Below are 20,348 nucleotides of genomic sequence, written 5' to 3'. Positions count from 1 at the left end.
TCCTCTCAAAAATATTCATATATAATCATCAATCATTGAATAATCACAATAAAAAATAACCTCAAATACATCCTTCTTCCGTCAACAGTAACGAAAACTCTCAATTTAAAAAAAATCACTGAAGAGTCCCTCTGAACAATCTACTACTATCACCAGCAAATAAATCCATTAGATTTAGAGATTACTGTGTTTATTTTTTCTAAAATTTTAAGGACTATCAAAATCATTAATAACATAAAAAGAAGGAATTCCTTCTGTATAAAGAAATTAAAGATGGGTGCTGGTGGCACGCCCCTTTAGTCCCAGCACTCAGGAGGCAGAAGCAGGTGGATCTCTGTGAGTTTGAGGCCAGTCTGGGCTACAGGAGCTAGTTACAGGCTAGACTCCAAAGCTACAGAGAAACCCTGTCTCAAAAAACCAAAAAAGGGGGCGGGGGAGAAATTCAAGCGTAACCAAGAAGAAAGAAATATTTATTTCTTTATAAGGTATTTGGTGTAGGAGTTCCTTCTGTTTGTGTGTTGGTTTAATTGGTTAATGAATAACGAAACTGTCTAGACCTAGTTGATAGGGCAGAACTTAGGTAGGTGGAGAAAACAGAACTGAATGCTGGGAGGAAGAAGGGCAGAGCTAGAGAAGCCATGGATCCCCTGCCTAAGACGGACACCGGTTAGAATCTCCTGTAAGCCACTGCCACGTGCCGATACACAGATGAAGGAAAATGGGTTAAACTAATATGTAAGAGTTAGCCAATAAGAAGTTAGAGCTAATGGCCAAGCAGTGTTTTAATTAATACAGTTTCCATGTGGTTATTTCGGGTATAAGCTAAACAGGTGGCTGGGACAAACAAGCAGCCCTCACCCTCCTTGTAACAGGTATTGGGCTTTATTATAGATGACATCAGCTTATGAGGTTGAAAGGATATATATGAACAATGTACTAGCTAGTTCCATGTAATCATACTATCTAAACAAAAGGTAGTATTTCATACAAACACTGAAAATAAATCCTATTTTTAAAATTTCCAACAAAACTAATTATAAAGCACTTTATCTTTTTTCTTTTCAATCATAAAGGAAAAATGAAGATTATCAAATGCCGCATGCCCATCGCCCAGCTTTAGTAATCACACATGCAAGCTCTTTCATAACTTTACATATCCTAATTCAGGGAACTTCATAGCATTCTTATAGTAGTGAGACTTTAGAGATGTAATCCTACCAATAAAATGTTCAACGCCATGACCCATCATATTGGTGGACTTTGTTGGACAGTTGAATCGAAGATACTTGAATACAGCCTTCTCTTCTGACGGCTCACCAACTTCCTGCAACATAGGAATATTAATTTAGTGTGCTTATGTACTTGAGAAATTCAAGCTCCACAGAGTAATGTGCACATCTGTGGAGCAGATCTGATAACATTCAAAAGAAAAACTGAACACTCTTCACAACCTTTTCTAAATACAAACCGTCCTATATGTTTGCCTCAATTACAGATCATTAGGCTGTTTATCCACTATAGTAACCATTTTATATAGTTTTCTTCAATTTTGTATGGCTTCTTCTAATACTCACAAAGCAATAACATAAAAGATAAGATGCTGCCAATAATTACAGACTACATGGCACAGTAAGTAGAAGCAGGTGCCATTAATAAATGTTATAACACAGTCAAAGCTATGTGTCTTGATCAATGGGTGAGTTTGTAAAAACTCCCAAGGCAGTGACCAGAAGAACTGAAGTGCTGACGACTGGCACTGAGTCCCTTCCTTTCTCCCAGGACACAGATGGTGTCTGGGACTTCTCTTCACCAGTAAGACAGGCAAGAAGAGAAATGTACAAAGGGATATTCCTATTAAAGGTAGTGCAGTAACACAGAGCAGTTTGGAGAAACTGCTGTATCCTTTCCTATGTCTCTTCTTCTGTATCTATTCCCAAATTTTCTATACTAACTCAGCTACCACCATATAAATAATCGTGGCAATAAAAATTAGAAGTTCAACCAATTCTATTTTATAACACCAACAACATCTACTAAATGTTTTTCCTCATTCACTGGACCTGCTGTTAACTTGTTTCCAGGATGAACTTGATTTGAAATCAAAGGAAGGAAGCCCGATTAAATAACTAGGTCTCAATAAATGCAAGGCATTCATTAAATCGAATACATACTTCCCGAGTGTTTATCCTATAATCTTTGGATGCTACACTATATATTAGGACAGCAGGATATCTGTGCTTTGTTACATAAATGCCCCGAACAGCACTTGCTGTTTTCCCAAAGGAATGATAATAAAAATGTTTTGAAAATATACAAAGTAGAAGTGAAATTATCTGTGCACAGGGTCTTACAGAGATCTTGATTTTGAAAGACAAGCTCCGAGTACACTGAATGAACAGCATAAACAATGAAGATGAAAATGAGCAAAGACTTGACTTTAATGAGACCAGTTATAATGTACTAGGAAGCTAAATTTGTACAGAGAGAATAGAGAGTCCTTAAGGCAAGCTGAGAAATTTTAACTTTATTCCATATGGAGCAGAAGGTCATTATGTTTTTCAACAGAACACAAATAGGAAAGCAACAAATATGATTTTTTATGATTGCAGGCAAAAGCAAGAGGGGAAAAACATGAAAAGTAGTTAGGAGACTATGGTAAGACTCAAATAAATGTGATGTGATACTAGTCTAAGAATCAGAAGGAAATATACCTATTTGAAATATTTCAAATGTAGAGTACATAGGATTAATAGTAAAGAGTAAATGAAATGAGTAGATACTAAGTATCAGATTTCTATGTTAAACAGTAAAACAGAAACCAAAGTTGGGTAGGCAGGGCGGTAGGAAGGGATCTTGGAGGACTTGGGTGAATATGCTCAAAGTATTTTCTTTTAAGTTTTCAAAAACAGAAAATGTGTAAAAAAAATGTGATTCTAGAGAACAATCATGACTTTTTGGGCATCATATATGAACCTTCAATTAAACCATTAGCACAGATAAATGATTTATTTTCCTGACTGGTTAAATATCAAGACATAAAAACCCAGGAAAGTTGATTATGTAATAGTAAGTCAGAGTAAGTATCTGAAAAATTCTTTACATTTCACTTTAACAATGAAGTTAATCAACCTTCCCCCAACTCTATATGTTCCTTGGTAAAGGCACTACTAAACACCAAAAAAAAAAAAAAAAAAACAAGACAGAAAGAATCAGAAAAGGTAACAACTGAAGAACTTTTTCAAGTGGATACAGAATTCAATTGTCTACTAGTACTCTCCTAAAGTATCAGTACCTCATACTAGTTACTGCAGACAGCTCTTCATGAAAATGTATCATTTGGAGCACCTGCTGGGGTTTTAGTATCAGAAAGACTGCCTTAAGACAGTAGCATCAGCAATTTGCATTATAGAAAATGCAAACAGGTTAATAGAAGATATTCTGAAAACTAGAGGGGATCTTAAATTATTTGCTTAAAGTCATAGAGCTCTGTAAGCTAACAATAGCAGTACCCTCCCAATTTGCTTCTTGTATAGTTCCTGTGGCAACAGGTTTGCTAGATACTGCAAAATTCTTTATTAACCGTGGATGTTGCAGTGGGGGAGAGGATGAAGTTTCAGACTGAGGATTGGATTTAGAGGGTCTTTCATTCCCTTTAGAAGGTCCTAAGAAGTCAGACCTGGAGTCTGGCTGAACAGTTCCAAACATTTTTCTTCTCTTTCCTGAAACGAGGCATATAAATCCATGGTAAGTCAGGATTTTACTGCCAGGGAAACAGATGGGCAGAACAAAAATAATTTACGGAGGTTATACAAGTTCTAAGATACAGAAGTCACCTGAAGATTTCAAAGTTGAGCTAGTTTCTATATACAAGCAGAATACTAGATGGAATGATTCTCTGAGCAGGAATAAGTGACACTAAATCTTTGCTAAAATATTTTATATTCTGAATTTGGGGGACTGGAGAGATAGCCCCGTGGTTAAGACACACACTAGCATTCTTCCCAGCACCTGTCCTGGGTGGCCACCACTGCCTGTAACTCTAGTTCCAGATCTGATGCCCTTTTCTGTCCTCAGGTGCAAAAAGGTGCACATATCTCCACAAAGATACACAGGTATACACAAAATTAAGCATATGTATGCAAAACAGTTTGGGATTAAAGTATTTCAAAACTTATTTTTTAATCAATGATAAAATGGGAATTAGATGATTACTCTAATCTAATTTTACTAACTTAAAAGGCAATCCTAGTTCAAGTCAAACAACCTCATTGGACATCAGTTTGTCAGTAAAATGAGGGTGAGATCAGTAAGCTCCAAGCCTACTGGACTGAATGTATTTCTCTCTCTCTCTGTCTCTCTCTGTCTCTGTCTCTGTCTCTCACTCTCTCTGTGAGTGTGTGTGTGACATGTGAGAGAGAAAGAGAGAGCGAGTGAGCGAGCGAGAGAGAGAGAGACAGAGAGAGAGAGAGAGAGAGGGAGAGAGAGAGAGAGAGAGAGAGAGAGAGAGAGAGAGAGAGAGAGAGAGAGAGCATGTGCAGGTAGAAGTCAGGACAATTCTAGAGATCAGTTTTCTCTTGCCACCTTGTGGGATCAAACTCAAGCCATCAGGCACATGCCTCTGCCCCGAGCCATGTCATCTCCTGAGACTAAATTGAGGACAGAGAATTCCGAATAAGTTGTATCAGATCCTTTTCCATTTTTAAACCTCATGATACTAGAATTCTAAATCAATGCTTCTAGTGCCTTGTTCATCTATAAAGTCACGGTATTTCCTAAAAATGAGTTTTTGTTTTAATTTTAAATATTTCATTAGTTTGGCTTAACATCACTTTCATTAGAGAATCTCAGTTGTTCAAATTCTACAGCACTATGTCAATTAACATATAAGCTCACTTCACAGTTTAAGTGACCTGATCTGAGTCCAAGAAAGAAATGTGAATACAATTCCCATGCTTCCAACTCTGATGGGGCACTAGATTTTAAAGTTGTTCTGTCCTGAAAAAAAGAATGAATTGGCTACAAATATAAAACAAAACAAAACTCTCAACCTAAGTGTTTATATCAAACATCCCTCCCCTCCCAACAAAGTGACTGTAATTCAAGATCAATAGAATCTATTTAAAAATCATTTCTAAACAAAACCGTCAAGTAACAACAGGAAACAATTAGTGTGCAAATGCTTTTTCCTGTAACAAACTCTGAATTTAGTCATTACACTTGATCTTTTAATCTCAAGTAATGCCAATGTGAGAGCTTTTGATTCTTGACAAGAATAAAAGAACTGAGGAATGCCCTCCTTGAAGAGTTGGAAGAGGCCGAAACAATGTCTCAGTGTTAAGCACATACATCTTTTCCAGAAGACATCAGCTTGGATGCTAGCACCCACTGTCAGGAGGCCTGTAACTCTAGCTCCATAGGAGCTGACACCCCTTCCTGGCCTGCACTGGCACCTGGACTCCTGTGCACATAACCACACATAAGCAAAAGATAAGCATTAAAAATTATTGGGGCTGTATAACAATGGTACTGTCAGATCTCCCACAAACATTCTATACTGCCATATAGAAATTAATGTACAGAATAAGAAAAAATTTAATTTCATAATACCAAGCTGACTTTTAATAACTAGAGTCTCAAACAAACTAAATAGCCATATTTCATATAATTTACAGCCTAGTGGTTAATTTACCAAATAGGTGGCTGCTAATTATATTTAAGTTTAGTAGTAAGGAGTGATAAACAAAAATCAATATAACCTAACCCAATTTCTTTATTCTGGTGAAGGAGGGCAAGAAAGAGGTTATGTACCAAGCATTTTTAATAACTTTTAATAAGTCATTCATTTACTTAATGTTTTCATATCAACTCTACAACTCTAAAAAATGTTTTCTTAAGATAAACAATTCCTGCAAAAGCAGAAGTGGAAGCTAAAAAAAAAAACAAAACTTACAAGCCCTTGCTAACTAGTGGAGCTGGAGTACAAACAAGTCCACGATGTCTTGAGTAGCCCCCACCTTAGAGGACTATAAAGCCTCTTCACCGTGCTACTTGCTACTTAACCTAAGTTCATCACTGAAATATGAGCATCCATTTAAAAAGCACATTATTACCTTTATGACAATATTGAAGAGCAGATAAAACTGTAAAATAATGTGTATTAAGGAGCAAAAAAGTACAGATTTGTACTGCCAGGGGTAAATATAGGCAGTACAGGAGGTACAACTTCAACAACTTCAAAACAAACTGTAATACAATAACTATCCATGTTAAACCATGATACTAAATTTCAAAAGCCTAGGGATAGCATAATTAGAAACTGCTGTTTCTTGACACTTTGGTGTAAAGACCTATGTGAAGTTGGAATAGTCTCTAATTCCCTTCTGTACCCTGTTCAAAATTACTGTTACGGCAGCCAAATTCCACTTACTGAGGGTTAGTATCTTTCCCACAGTATTTTTAAAAGGTTTAAACTTTAACTTACATAGTTCAAAAGACCCGTAGGTTAGTTAATCAATAAAACTTTACAAATAGATATAAAATGAAAAAAGAAAAGCCACCTTGAGCGAGGAACAGAAAGACAAGAGTGAGACAGCTTGTGACTGGTTTATTAACAATTCAGCACATACCATCAACTTATTACACCTTTGGGTTTCTGGGTGAGGCCGTGAGCCACTCGTCTGTCACATCGATATTTCACCCTTATGGATGTTCAACAAAGAACGTACAACTGGGAGAGAACTGCGGGGAAGAGATGCACAGATGACATCCATCCTTGCAGGCTGAGGGGCATGGTATGCAGGGAGGAGGCTGCCGAGCTGGCATAGGAAAGGTGCCACCAGCTCAACTCAGCACCAACCAGGCTGGGTTTGTTTACATCGCGTAGCCTGGAAGAAAGCCTGCAAGTGTCAAGTAGGCTGTGCGGTTTAAAGAACTCCTGAGAGGGAGGGGAGGGCCAAAGCCACCTAACATCTGGACAGGGAGCCCACAGGCCGGGTCAGGGACAGGTGACCCGGAGCACAAAGCAGCAGCTCGGCCCTCAGGTCCGCCCTCCGCCTCCCACCCCAGCCACCGTGGCCTTAATTTCGGCAGCGCCAGGAAGAACAGGGAAGGGACAGGAGGCCCAGAGCCCCGCGTCCGCGCTCGGGAGGAGGCCGGCCTCGCCTCAGGAAGCACCGGGCGCGGGGTTCCGAGCGCCGCTCCTCCCTCCCTTCCTTCCCCGCCACCCCACAGACCCCGCAGCCGAGTGGCCGGCAGCACAGCCCCGCCACAGGCCCGCCGAGACATCCAGCCGCCTTCCGCCCCTTCCGGCCGCTCGGACGTCTTCCCCGCTCCCTCTGCCTCCAGGCGCGCCCAGGCCCCCGACCCACGGCTCCGCCGAGCTACCTGGATCCGCTTCTTGAGTCTCCTGGGTCCCGCCATCTGACGTGAAGTCGGGACAGGGAGCAAGCGGAATAAATCTCGCGAGAGCCCGACGGCTCGCGGCCAGTTACGAAACTTGCCACGGGCTCAGGGCTGCGGGAGGCTCTTTGGTCGCTTAGGGCTCCGTGCTCGCCCAGGGCGGCGGAGGGGGAGGCGGTCCCTGAGTGGGTCGGGGGAAGGCAGGCTGCGATGAGCCCCGGCTCTCAGCCCTGACTGGGCGTCCGAGACACCCGGCAGGTTCCCGGGTCCCAGCCCTCAGAGTCCCCTTCGCCGGGGTGAGGCCATTCCGGGGAAGACACTGGACCGCGGGGTCGCATGGCATCCCTTGTGGCGCTTCCTGCCCCAGCGAGCCCCGCCGCGCCTCTCTCAGTTCCGTGAGGTTCCACGTAGAAGATGAAAGACAGCGGCGGAGTCAGCTAGAAGCGCATTTAGTGATGCATGGTTGGGACCCTCAGTCACCAGCACTTTCTCCCTGTGAGGGGTTGGTTACACAGCTGCCTTCCCAAAGCTTGGGATGTGTTCCACTCCCCTAGGAGCCTGCTCAGAAGTCATCTTCAGAATCCAGAAGGCAGGAAGAGCCCAGGGCAGTTAAGATGGAAAGAGCAAGGCTGATTTGGGATGAAGGAAACTGCAGGCCACTTCAAGTCTGGCATTTGTTTACTAGGTGACTTATTATTTTAGAGCCTTCAAGACCAGAGAGAAGTGGTCAAATTGATAGCGCTTAGATGCAAGTTCCCATGACACTGTGGGAATTTTAGACCGTTGTAGCTGTAGAAAGTTGGGAATACAGACAAGATATAGACAGTAAAGTTGAATTCTGCCCTCAGGTCTGTTAACCATTTTAATTTTCTGTAGTCGTTTATTCCCACTTAATGTGTACTCCTGATGCGTGTATGTTGACTTTACCCATTTTCTCTGGTCCCAAGCATCATGCAATATGGTGGTCTGCTTTTTCACTTTTACACTGTAAACACAGTATTTCAAAATCCTCGAAGTCTCGATTTCATATGTCCAATATAATGATTGATATGTAATTAAGGTGAATTGCAGCAGCTTGATGCCTGATCCTTTTGTAAAGTAAGATAGTTAAAGGTCTCTTTTATTTTATTTTTTAACCATTCAATTCTACTCTGAAGGCAGTCATTTCTTTTCCTTCCCACTGTGGTCTGTAATTTGGTTATGTGCTGTCAGGGAGCAGGAAAATTAAGGACTTCTCACCAATTAGCCCACAACTTAGAACATAAATTATGTTTTGATTTGTCTAGTCCTTCCTACCCAATGATGATTCTGTTCTGTGCTGTTTTATGTGGAAGGCACTGGAATGTTTCTATAGGTCAGTTGATCTGTAAATCCAGGACAGGATCCAAGATACAGAGAAACGCTGTATCAAAAAAAAAAAAATGAGATTGCATCTTGTCTTTGTTACTTTTCTATTTTTTCTATTGCTGTGAGGAGACACTATGCCCAAGACAAACTTCCAGAAGAAAGCTCTAAACGGGACTGACAGTTTCAGAGGATGAGTCCATGATGGTCATGGCAGGGAGCACGGCAGCAGGAAACAGGCATGATGCGGGAGCAACAGTTGAGAGCTCACATCTTGAAACACTGAGGCAGAAAGAGAGCTGACAGTCACGCCTCTTCCAACAATGCCACACCTCCCAATCCTTCCCACATAGTTCTATGAACTGGGGGTCAACTATGAGAGTCATTCTCATTCAGACAGCCACATTCCATACCTGTTCCTGTTGGCTTGTGGCCAACATATCAGAATGAAAAAAATGCATTTAGTTCAACTCCAAAAGTCCCCCTAGTCTTTCAGTCTGAACAATGTCACAGTACTCTCTTAACTGTAATCCCCCTGTAAAAAAATCAAACTACATACTTCTGATATACAATTGCACAGTTATACATTACCCTTCCAAAACGCATGGTAAAATAATAGAGGACGGTGAGGAAATACTGGATCAAAGCAAGACCAAAACCCCCAAACTCCAAATCCTGTAGCTGTGTCTAACGTCAAAGGGCTGACTTAGACAGCCCCACCCCTTTAGCTTTGCTGGCTGCAGCACAACCCTCTTTCTTGGGCTGTGCATTAGTCAGGGTTCTCTAGAGAACAGGATTGATAGAACGTGTGTGTGTGTGTGTGTGCAGAAAGTGAATTTATTTCATCATAGATTTATGATGTGACTTTCTTCTGCCCAACTTTTCTAGGTGTCTGATATGAAGTGCTATCTCACTGCCTAATCCCATCCTAGTGTTTATTGCAAAAATCTTCAACTCTTCTAAATATTGCACTCATTTGGGCATCTTTCCCAGAGCTGATTTAGTTATATGAGAGGAGCTTTATTTTTCTGTTGATTAAAACTAACATTTTCAACTTTTTTACACATTTACCTGGTAATTTGACTAATGCTGCCCTAAATTTACATATTGCTTGGAAAAAGCTGGCCACTTTGCAGCGTCACTGTGAAATGTTAAGTGGGTGTGCTGATGGGTTTTTGTTTTTGTTTTTGTTTTTAAGACAGAGTTTCTCTGTGTGGCTCTGGCTGTCCCGGAACACACACTGTAGACCAGGCTGGCCTCAAACCCACAGAGATTCCTCCTGGCTCTGACTCGCAATGATAATGATTCTTGAAAGACTTTCCAGTTGCTACAGCCTGTGACTATGCTGTCTTCTGTTGTAAAAGAGTCTTTATCAATACGACTAAGTTAAGGACTAGCGGCGAGGAAGTTGCCCTGGATCTTGCAGAGAGTAACTAACAAATACCCCCATGAGAGGGCAACCAGAAGCAGACAAGGAGATGTGAAAGTTGTGTCAGAAGGTGGGGTAATGCTGGGCCACAAACCAAGGTGAATGTAGACAACTTCTAGAAAATGAAACAGGTATGGGAATGACTTCTCTCCTAGAGCCTCGAGAAGGAAGGCAGCTCTATTGACCCTGTTTAAATTCTGACTTCCATAACTTAGTTGCCAACAGGGCTAAGGAGGGGATGGATCCCTATGCAGGAGTATAGAATAATCGTCTACACACCTCATGCCTGTTTCATGTTATTCTTCACTAACAGAGGAAGAAATGTTTAGAAATTGGGTAGGCATGCTTGTCCAGAAGGGATTAAGTTACTTTTTAACCTGTAATTTCCCTTCAAAGATTTTGAAAAAAGAGTGCAATCAGTTCTGAGTGCGGGGTCTGAACTTTATAGTTTTATGAAGGGTGTTGTGGTACCAATGTGAAATGTGTTCACAGGCTCATGTGCTCCATCACTAAGTCCCCAATTACAGTAACTGTAAATATATTAGCAAAAGACAGGGGTTCACAGGTTGTAGTAAAAAAAAAAATGAAACAGCCATGACCCAAAGGTGTGCTATGTATCAGAAACTACTTATCCATTTATTATGGATAAATTATGTTTTTACACGTCAACCACAGTTTCTCCTCCCTCTTCTTCTTTTTCCTCTAAGTCCCTCCCCAACTTCCCATCTTCCCCCAAAACAAACAAACAACAGAAACTACCACCAAAGCACTTAAGCTGTACTTCCCTTACATCCACACTTTGTTCTCTGAGTGTGTATACACATTTTATTTAATAAATGAAAACTTTGTTTCAAAAAAAGAGAGAGAAGCTCACTTAAAACTATAGTGATAATTTATGTTAGAAGTAAAAGTGTGGGAAAGACATTCTAGGAAAACACTAATCAAAAGAAGTCAGGACACATATATCATTATTTGGAGAACGACCCTTAAAACAAGGCAATCATTGGCACAGAGAGAGGCAACACACACTGATGACTGCATACCACTTCAATGTGTGTATTCATAAGACAAAAATCTACAAGATATGTGGACTAACTGCCAATTGAATTGAAAGTACATCTCCAAGAACAGATGATGAATACCCCAATATTGGCAGCAGCTTGACAAATACTCAGGAGCCTTTGATAATACAAAGACAGATCCTCTACCTTACAGATCTGAGTGCTGAGGTTGCTCCCACACCCCCAACACACTTGGTGAGCACCGAGGAGGATTGTCATTTTTAGGTACTAAGAGTGTTGAGTGCGCTCAAAGTCTTATCTAAAACAATAAGACAAGAAAAAGAAATAAAAAGGATGGAGATTCGAAGTTAGACATCCAAGTCTCAGTTTTTGCAGATGGTGTGATCCCTAAAAGAGTACAACAACTTACAGGGTCAAGGTATTGACACCTACAATTTGAAAAGTATTGTCAAACTGCCTGATGTGCATACACACACACACACACACACACACACACACATACACACACACACCATCAATTGTTGGAGTGTGTCCTCCCTCCGCTCGCACCTTCACTGATACCTTTTGTAACCTTAGTCCTCTCTACTTCACTGTTAAAACTGAGTCTTACTCAAAAGACTGGTCCTGTGTTTCCTCCTATGTGTGGCTACATCTGTCTCTATTTAACCAGGCTGCTCTACCATGTTAATCTCTTAACAATATTTGCTTTAGTTGTTACAAACAATTTTAGCTTATTACTTATATTCTCATTTTATGTAAAGTATCTTCTTAAACAGTTCTTACTTTGTATTAAATTTAGAAATATTTACCTTTGGGGTGCTACACTTTGCCCTCTAAACTCTTGATTACACTGAAAAGCTACTTATACCTGCCTACTTACCCCAAGAATTAATCCTATGACAAATGTTTTAATGTGAACTGGGTCATAGATCTACACATAAACCTAGAAGAATCAAGAAACCTCGGTGCTTAAAAGTTCTACGGTCATATTGTAGTCAAGTTTGTTCCACACTGTAGCTCCTCGAAGGCACCCCAACCTCCTAACACCCAAAGAACTTTTTCCTTTCAAGATCAGAACTACACTCAGTCATTAAAAGGCTCTGAGTTTGAGTTCTCAGTTTCTGTAAAGTACAGCATTCTTCCATTTCCAAGTTCTATTTTGAACAAACTTTTTATGGTTTTTATTCTGATCTATTTATATTTCTAACACTTGGGATTCCAACTCAATCTTTATTATACTGTTTACATATTCCCTGGGAATTAGATTCACAAACATTAGTTTTGTTACTCACCAGTAAATAAAACCCTAAACCGCTATGTTTTAAAAGGAGACATTTTCTAATTTTAAAAGTCCAGAGACATGGTGTTTCTTGAGTGTGTGGGTATGTGTGTAAATACTTAACCTTTTCAAGATAACAAGCATTCACCTTTTGTTCAGCCTTCTTACTCCAGGACACACCTATAATTCCTTGCTGGTACACTGGGCAATCTGCCAGTGGGCTCTGAAGACTTACGTCAGGTGTCTACCGTCTCCAGACTCTCCTTATCCTTCCTGACTAAATTAAGCCTACCTAACTGGTAACCAGCAATGCTTACTACCTTATACAGAATACAGAAAGATGTATAGGTGCCTATGTCTTTAGCAGACTCTAAAATTCTTTACAGAGGATTGCGCTGTATTTTACTACACCATTTCCAGCATCTGCCAAGCGTCTGGCACATACTGATGTACTCAGCACTTAACTCAGGATATCTAAGCTCTTCCCATTGCAGAATTTCAAACAGAGAGCCCTAGAAGCCACTGCTTTTTACATATTTGGTAATCGGTATCAGTGAATTAAGAAAGACTATGTCTTGAAATTCACATCAGTTCAGCTGCAAAGACATAGTTACTATTTTTGTAGTAGTCAAGTGACTACCATAACAGCCTTCATGCAAGGCCATCACCACATAAATCCCACTACAAAACATAGAATGGAACTATGTCCTTGAACAAAGCATTAGCAATGTTGAAAATTTCAGGCCTCTCAGGAGCTGAGTCTGATGAAACACTGTTGAAGAGCCAGAAACCAGTAGGTGATTCCCATGAACCATTCTGCTGCTTCTCTCTATGATAATAGAAACTCTGCATTTTGACTGGGCAAATTAAACCCTCAGTATAAAAAGTGCATTTTGAAGACTTTATTTCAGGTAATCATAGAATGTATCAGTGCTTCATTGTTTATTATTATTATTATTATTATTATTATTATTATTATTATTAAAAATTTCTGCCTCCTCACCACCTCCCATTTACCTCCCCACTCCACTCCCCCTCCCTCTCCTGTCCGAAGAGCTGTAAGGGTTCCTTACCCTGTGGGAATTCCAAGGTCCTCCCCCCTCCATCCAGGTCTAGGAAGGTGAGCATCCAAACAGGCTAGCCACCCTCCCAAAGCCAGTGTATGTAGTAGGATCAAAATCCAGTGCCACTGTCCTTGGCTTCTCAGCTGCCCTCATTGTCCGCCATGTTCAGGGAGTCCGGTTTTATCCCGTGCGTTTTCTGTCCCAGTCCGACTGGCCTCGGTAAGCTCCGATTCGATCAGCCCCACCATCTCGGTGGGTGGGTGCACCCCTCGTGGTCCTGACTTCCTTGCTCATGATCTCCCTCCTTTTGCTCCTCATTTGGACCTTGGGAGGTCAGTCGGGTGCCCCAATGTGGGGCTCTGTCTCTATCTCCATCCATCGCCAGATGAAGGTTCTATGGTGATATGCAAGATATTCATTAGTACGGCTATAGGATCTGGCCATTTCCGGCTCCCTCTCTTCAGTTGCACAAGGAACTAGCTGGGGGCATCTCCCTGGAAACCTGGGAAGCCCTCTAGAGTCAAGTCTCTGCCAACCCTAAAATGGCTCCCTTAATTAAGATATATACTTCCCCGTTCCCACATCCATCCTTCCTACATCCCAACCATCCCATTCCCCCAAGCTCTCCCCATCCTCCCCTTTCATACTTTTCTCTCCCCATCTCCCCTTACCCCCATCCCACCCCACCCCCAAGTTCCCAATTTTTCCCCAGCAATCTTGTCTACTTCCAATATCCAAGAGGGTAACTATATGTTTTTCTTTGGATTCACCTTCTTATTTAGCTTCTCTAGGATCACGAATTATAGGCTCGATGTCCTTTATTTATGGCTAGAAACCAATTATGAATGAGTACATCCCATGTTCATCTTTTTAGGCCTGGGTTACCTCACTCAGGATGGTGTTTTCTATTTGCATCCATTTGCATGCAAAATTCAAGATGTCATTGTGTTTTACCTCTTAGTAGTACTCTAATATATATATATATATATATATATGTATATATATATGTATATTCCACAAATTCTTCATCCATTCTTCCACTGAAGGGCATCTAGGTTGTTTCCAGGTTCTGGCTATTACAAATAATGCTGCTATGAACATAGCTGAACAAATGCTTTTGTAATATGATAGAGTGGAATTGCTGGGTCCTGGGGTAGGTTGATCACGAATTTCCTGAGAAACTGCCACACTGCTTTCCAAAGTGGTTGCACAAGTGTGCATTCCCACTAGCAATAGATGAGTGTACCCCTTACTCCACAACCTCTCCAGCAAAGGCTATCATTGGTGTTTTTGATTTTAGCCACTCTGACAGGTGAAAGATGGTATCTCAAAGTTGTTTTGATTTGCATTTCCCTGATCGCTAAGGAGGTTGAGCATGCCCTTAAGTGTCTTTTGGCCATTTGAACTTCTTCTGTTGAGAATTCTCTGTTCAGTTCAGTGCCCCAGTTTTTAATTGTGTTAATTGGCATTTTAAAGTCTAGTCTCTTGAGTTCCTTATATATTTTGGAGATCAGACCTTTGTCTGTTGCGGGGTTGGTGAAGATCTTTTCCCAGTCAGTAGGCTGCCTTTTTGTCTTAGTGACAGTGTCCTTTGCTTTACAGAAGCTGCTCAGTAAATCCAAGTGTGCGTCCATAAGATGGTTTGCTGAAAAGGAATAAACGTGCCTCTCATTCCTTTTCTCTGTGGATGTAGTTTTAGGGGTGATGGTCTTCATGGATCATGAGGCACCTTGGCTGAAAGATTCTAACACGGGGCAAAAAGAAAGGAGGCTCTCAGGCCCGCCATGGAGCTCCATGCCTGTGCTGCTCAGCCCTAGACTACACTAATGAGAAAGACACCAGCATCTGTTCTATAGTAAGCGATCGTAATTTCAGGTTTCACATCACACATAGCAAGTCAAATCTGATTCTAACTTCTTATAAAAGTAGATTTGAAAAGGGAATATTTTGAAAGTTACTTTCATGTACTTAAATTTAGTATTAGATTTTTCTAAGTTATTTCTTTTCATAGTGATGGTATCAAATATATTTCTAAGATTTTCTATGAAAAACTGGTGTGTTCTATCATACTCAAACCCAATATTCTAATCTCACCTCATCTCCATCCAGAAAAACTTGATCATTATGTGGCTCAAGTTTCAATTTTCTCTTAGTGTCCTTCTTATTTGGAGTTCCTGAAGTTTCCTCCTATGAACAGACAGGTGAATGGAATAAATGCTTCAGACAGCAAACACTGTAACATTAATGAGGGGAGAAATCTGACGATTTCAACATTAATAAAAATCCTTAAGATCTGTATTTACAGATAGCCCTACAGTTACCTCATGCGGCTGTAAAAGGTTTATGATTATAGGCCAATTAAAAAATCACATGTACAAATGATTTTTACTTTTTTAATTTGTGTATGGATGTTTTCCCTGCATTTTGTCTAAAACATGTGCATGCAGAGCGTTTAAGAGAGCCAGAAACAGATCCAACACAATGCCCATCAAAATCCCAGCAAAATTCTTCAAATAACTCAAGAGAACGGTACTCTACTTCATATGGAAAAGAAAAATCCCAGGACAGCCAAAAATAAAAGAACTTCTGGAGGCATCACAATCCCTGACTTCAAACTCTGCTACAGAGCTGCGGTACTGAAAACAGCCTGGTATTAGCATAAGAACACAAAGGATGACCAATGGAACCGAATAGAGGACCCGGCTATCAGTCACAAGTCTTCGAACACCTGATCTTTGATAAAGAAGCAAAATATATCAAATGGAAAACAGAAAGCATATTTAACAAGTGGTGCTGGCATAACTGGATATCACCATGTAGAAGAATGAAAATAGACCCATATCTATCACCATGCACAAAACTCAAGTCCAAATGGATTAAAGACCTCAACATAAAGCCAGCCACACTGAACCTTATAGAAGAGAAAGTGGGAAGTACACTTGAACGCACTGGCACAGGGAACGACTTCATAAATAGAACCCCAGCAGCACAGACACTGAGAGAAACAATTAATAAGCAGGACCTCCTAAAACTGAAAAGCTTCTGTAAAGCAAAGGACACGGCCAACAAGACAAAACAACAGCCTACAGAATGGGAAAAGATCTTCACTAACCCCACATCAGACAGAGGTCTGATCTCCAAAACATATACAAAGAACTCGAGAAATTGGACACCAAAAGATCACATAATCGAATAAAAAAATGGAGTACAGACCTAAATAGAGATCTCTCAAGAGAGGAATCTGAAATGGCTGAAAGACACTTAAGGAAATGGTCAACATCCTTAGTCATCAGAGAAATGCAATTCAAAACAACTCTGGAGATTCCATCTTACACCACTAAGAATGGCCAAGATCAAAAACACTGATGGCAACTTATGCTAGAAAGGTTGTGGGGAAAGGGAACACTTCTGCATCGCTGGTGGGAATGCAAGCTGGTACAACCCCTTTGGATGTCAGTGTGGTGATTTCTCAGAAAATTGGGAAACAACCTTCCTCAAGACCCAGTAATACCACTTTTGGGTATATATCCAAACGGCGCTCAATCTTGCCACAAGGAAATGTGCTCAACTATGTTCACAGAAGCTTTGTCTGTCATAGCCAGAACCTGGAAACAACTCAAATGCTCCTCGACCGAAGAATGGATAACAAAAATGTGGTACATTTACACAATGGTACATTTACACAGCAGAAAAAAATAACAGCAGCTTGAATTTTGCAGGAAAATGGATGGAGCTATAAAACATTATTTTGAGTGAGGTAACCCAGACACAGAAAGAAAATTATCAAATGTACTCACTCATAGGTGGTTTTTAAACATAAAGCCAAGAAAGCCAGCCTACAAACCACAATCCCAGAGAACTTAGACAACAATGCGGACACTAGGAGAGACATACATAGATATAATCTTCATGGGAAGTAGAAAGTAGAACAAGACAAGATCTCCTGAGTAAATTGGGAGCATGAGGACCTTGTGGGAGGATTGAAAGGGGAGCAGGAAGACAGGGAGGGGATCAGAGAAAAATGTAGAGCTCAATAAATATCAATAAAATGAAAGAAAAGAAAAAGGGAGCCAGAAGATATCCCCGGAACTGGAGTTAACAGAGGGTATGAGCCTCCACGTGGGTGTTGGAAACTGACTGTGGGTCTCCAGAAAAAACAGCCTCTGCGCCTACTGCCAGCCCCCACAGTGACTTTTAAAGTTTTAATTTAACTTCAGGAAACTTACCTTTTTGGACTCTTCCTTTTCAACATCTTTCTTTTTCTCTTTTTCCTTTTCTGTCTTTTCTTCTTTTATATTTTCTTTCTTGCTCTTTTTATCTTCTTCTTTCCCACTTTCAGAAATTTTCCTTTATCTTTTTCTATTTTTATGTCTTTATCATACTTCATTTTCATTACTTTCAGGGCCCGATGAAAACACTGTTTCTTTAAAAGCCTGTGGGAAAAGTGACAGTTCTAGTATTACAATTCCCATGAATTACAAAGACACAAACTTTTTAAAAAAGCAAAAATATCAAGACCCAAATAAAATGAGCAAAGGAAGATATGAACTGGCAACTCATAAAAGAAATTATCACCAGTAAGACTATGGAAAAATACAGTCAAGTAGAACAAGCATACAAAAGAGTATGAGGAATTCCACAAAGGAAAAAAGCCAATCAGACTCTGAAAAGCTGTCAAAACTGTCACTTGAACTAACATAAGGGACGTAACTGCTTTGAGACTTACCCGCATAGTCTCTATGACAGTCTCAGTGACGTTAATTAAGAGTCATTCTCAATGTTATGTCTCTAACACAAGAGTCAAAGGGAAAATAGAATAGTTTATTGAAGAAATGTCAACACGGGAATCTCTGTTGACGACTGCTTCGTACTACTCATGTCTTTCCAGCTGTCTTATGGAGGGCTGTCTCTCGACATGTCCTTCATCATTACTGCTGTGATAAAGTATCTTAATTACATATACTAAGATGACAGTCCTGCGCGTTGACAAGGATTCTCACACCAAGAATCTAAATACTGTGCAGTGTATGAGGCAAACACTGCATTCCCAGGTCAGCCGTTTCAAAGACTGTTCCCACCATGTGGAATATCCTTCCTCCAAAAGGCATGAGCTCTGGTTTCACTCGGACACCTTTCAAGGTTTCTCTGAATTACAACCTGACTGACTTAAAAATGTATTTTTTAATGTATGCCCATTTTATCCCCTTTCTGCAGTGATATTTTGGTTGTAATCTAACAAATAAAGATTGCCTGAATATCAGAGTACAGAGCTAAGCCACTAGTTAGCCACAGAGTCCAGTGAGTGGAGGCACGCACCTTTAATCTCAGAGGAAGAAATGTTTAGAAATTGGGTAGGCATGCTCGTCCAGAAGGTTTAGGACTCTTATTTGTCCTAGGGAAAAGATTTGATCGTTACTTTTTAAATTTTAGTCTCCCTGTCAAAGATTTTAAAACCAAGAATGCAATCAGTTCCGAGTGTGGGGTTTGAACTTTATAGTTTTATGAAGGTTGTTGTGGTACAAACATGAAATGTACGCACAGGCTCATGTCCTTGATCACTTTGTCCCCAGTTGGTGGCACCATTTCGGCACTTTTATTAGGAAAAGCCTCTCTGGATGAAGTAAATCAGCTGTGTGTGGCCTGAGTGATCGGCTGGCCCAGCCTTCTGCTTGCTTTCTGATTCCTGGCGGCTGATGCTTTGGGTGTGGTTTGCCTCCCACTCCTGCTGCAATGCCTTACCACCATGATGGAATGTTTGCCCTCAAATTGTAAGCAAAAACAAATCTTCCTTATCCTGCTTCTTCTCGGGCATTGTTACAGCAATGAGAAATGTGACTGTTGTCATTGCTCAACCATTATCCCCATCAGGTGCTTCTTCCAATTAAGGTGTATTAGACCATTGTTTCCGTTATTAAAGCAATGTTTTCAGTCTTCTGTACAAATGAATGGTCCTGAAATTCCTGCCCTTCCCACACGTGCCCTCTTTGAAGCCATTGCTACACCACAGTCAATACAAATTATGTCTATATTCAAGCATTATGTTTTCAGATAAGGTGGCTTCTGTTTAAATCTGATTAAATTATGTTTTAATCAGATAAGGTGGCTGCGGCGTGTGGTGGATCCAGAGGCAGGCAGAGTAGGTAGGATGCTGACCCTAGTCCCATTGAGACTAAGCGGTCCATGCTATGGGAAATAAGAGTATATGTGAGCCGAGGTTGTAATGGGAAGCAGCGGATGATAAAAGCAAAGTATGTGTTCCCTAACCAGTAGGCTGTGTGAACCATTGCACATTTCATGCCAGACTCAGATGCTGTGGATGTGAAACAGAAGTGGTGGCAAACTGCAGCAGGAGGCTCTGATTATCTAGGGGTTGACAGGACACAGGAGGGACAGCCGCCTTAGTGTGCTACATGCCAGGAAGTCTACTTTCCGAGGAAAGGGCAGCAGAAAAGCACAACAAGTAACTTTATGTGCTTACGAGCAACAAGTTGACAAGGAAGTAGCTAAGAGAATGTAATAGGTGGCTACTGGAGGCCCGTGGGTTCTATCTGAATCTGGAACTTGCCATTAGGAGGAATGCAGGTGGGTGCTGGGTCGTCAAGAGAGGAGCTATTTGTTATAGACGGGTTTTAAGAAGAAACTGATATTAAAATCAGATAATCACAAAATGGTGTCCCAAAGAAGGAGCTCAGGGTTATCCTAGTTTTAAATAGCTATTTACAAGTCCAGCCAGGGAGTCAGAGAGGCAATGAGTAGATCTTCACCTCTCCTTCCGTCCCTCCAAACCCAATTCCCCAGTCTCACCCCCAACT

General features: G+C 40.8%; 1 protein-coding gene and 1 pseudogene across 1 annotated transcript in view; both read right to left on the bottom strand.

Moving 5' to 3' along the window:
• The window catches only part of LOC119826646 (translocation protein SEC62-like), a 40,580-nt gene extending 32,912 nt beyond the window's left edge, over positions 1 to 7,668 (bottom strand). The window contains 2 exon segments of the mRNA XM_042055990.1: positions 1,219 to 1,324; positions 7,384 to 7,668. Coding sequence (XP_041911924.1) covers positions 1,219 to 1,324; positions 7,384 to 7,419 — 142 coding nt within the window. The 5' untranslated portion in view covers positions 7,420 to 7,668.
• A 5,958-nt stretch (positions 7,669 to 13,626) lies between these two features.
• LOC121677355 lies at positions 13,627 to 19,119 on the bottom strand (annotated as a pseudogene).
• Between the last annotated feature and the right edge of the window lie 1,229 nt (positions 19,120 to 20,348).

This window comes from Arvicola amphibius, chromosome 11, assembly GCF_903992535.2.
Source record: "Arvicola amphibius chromosome 11, mArvAmp1.2, whole genome shotgun sequence".
Taxonomy (NCBI): domain Eukaryota; kingdom Metazoa; phylum Chordata; class Mammalia; order Rodentia; family Cricetidae; genus Arvicola; species Arvicola amphibius.
This window is presented reverse-complemented; position numbering and strand designations above follow the sequence as displayed.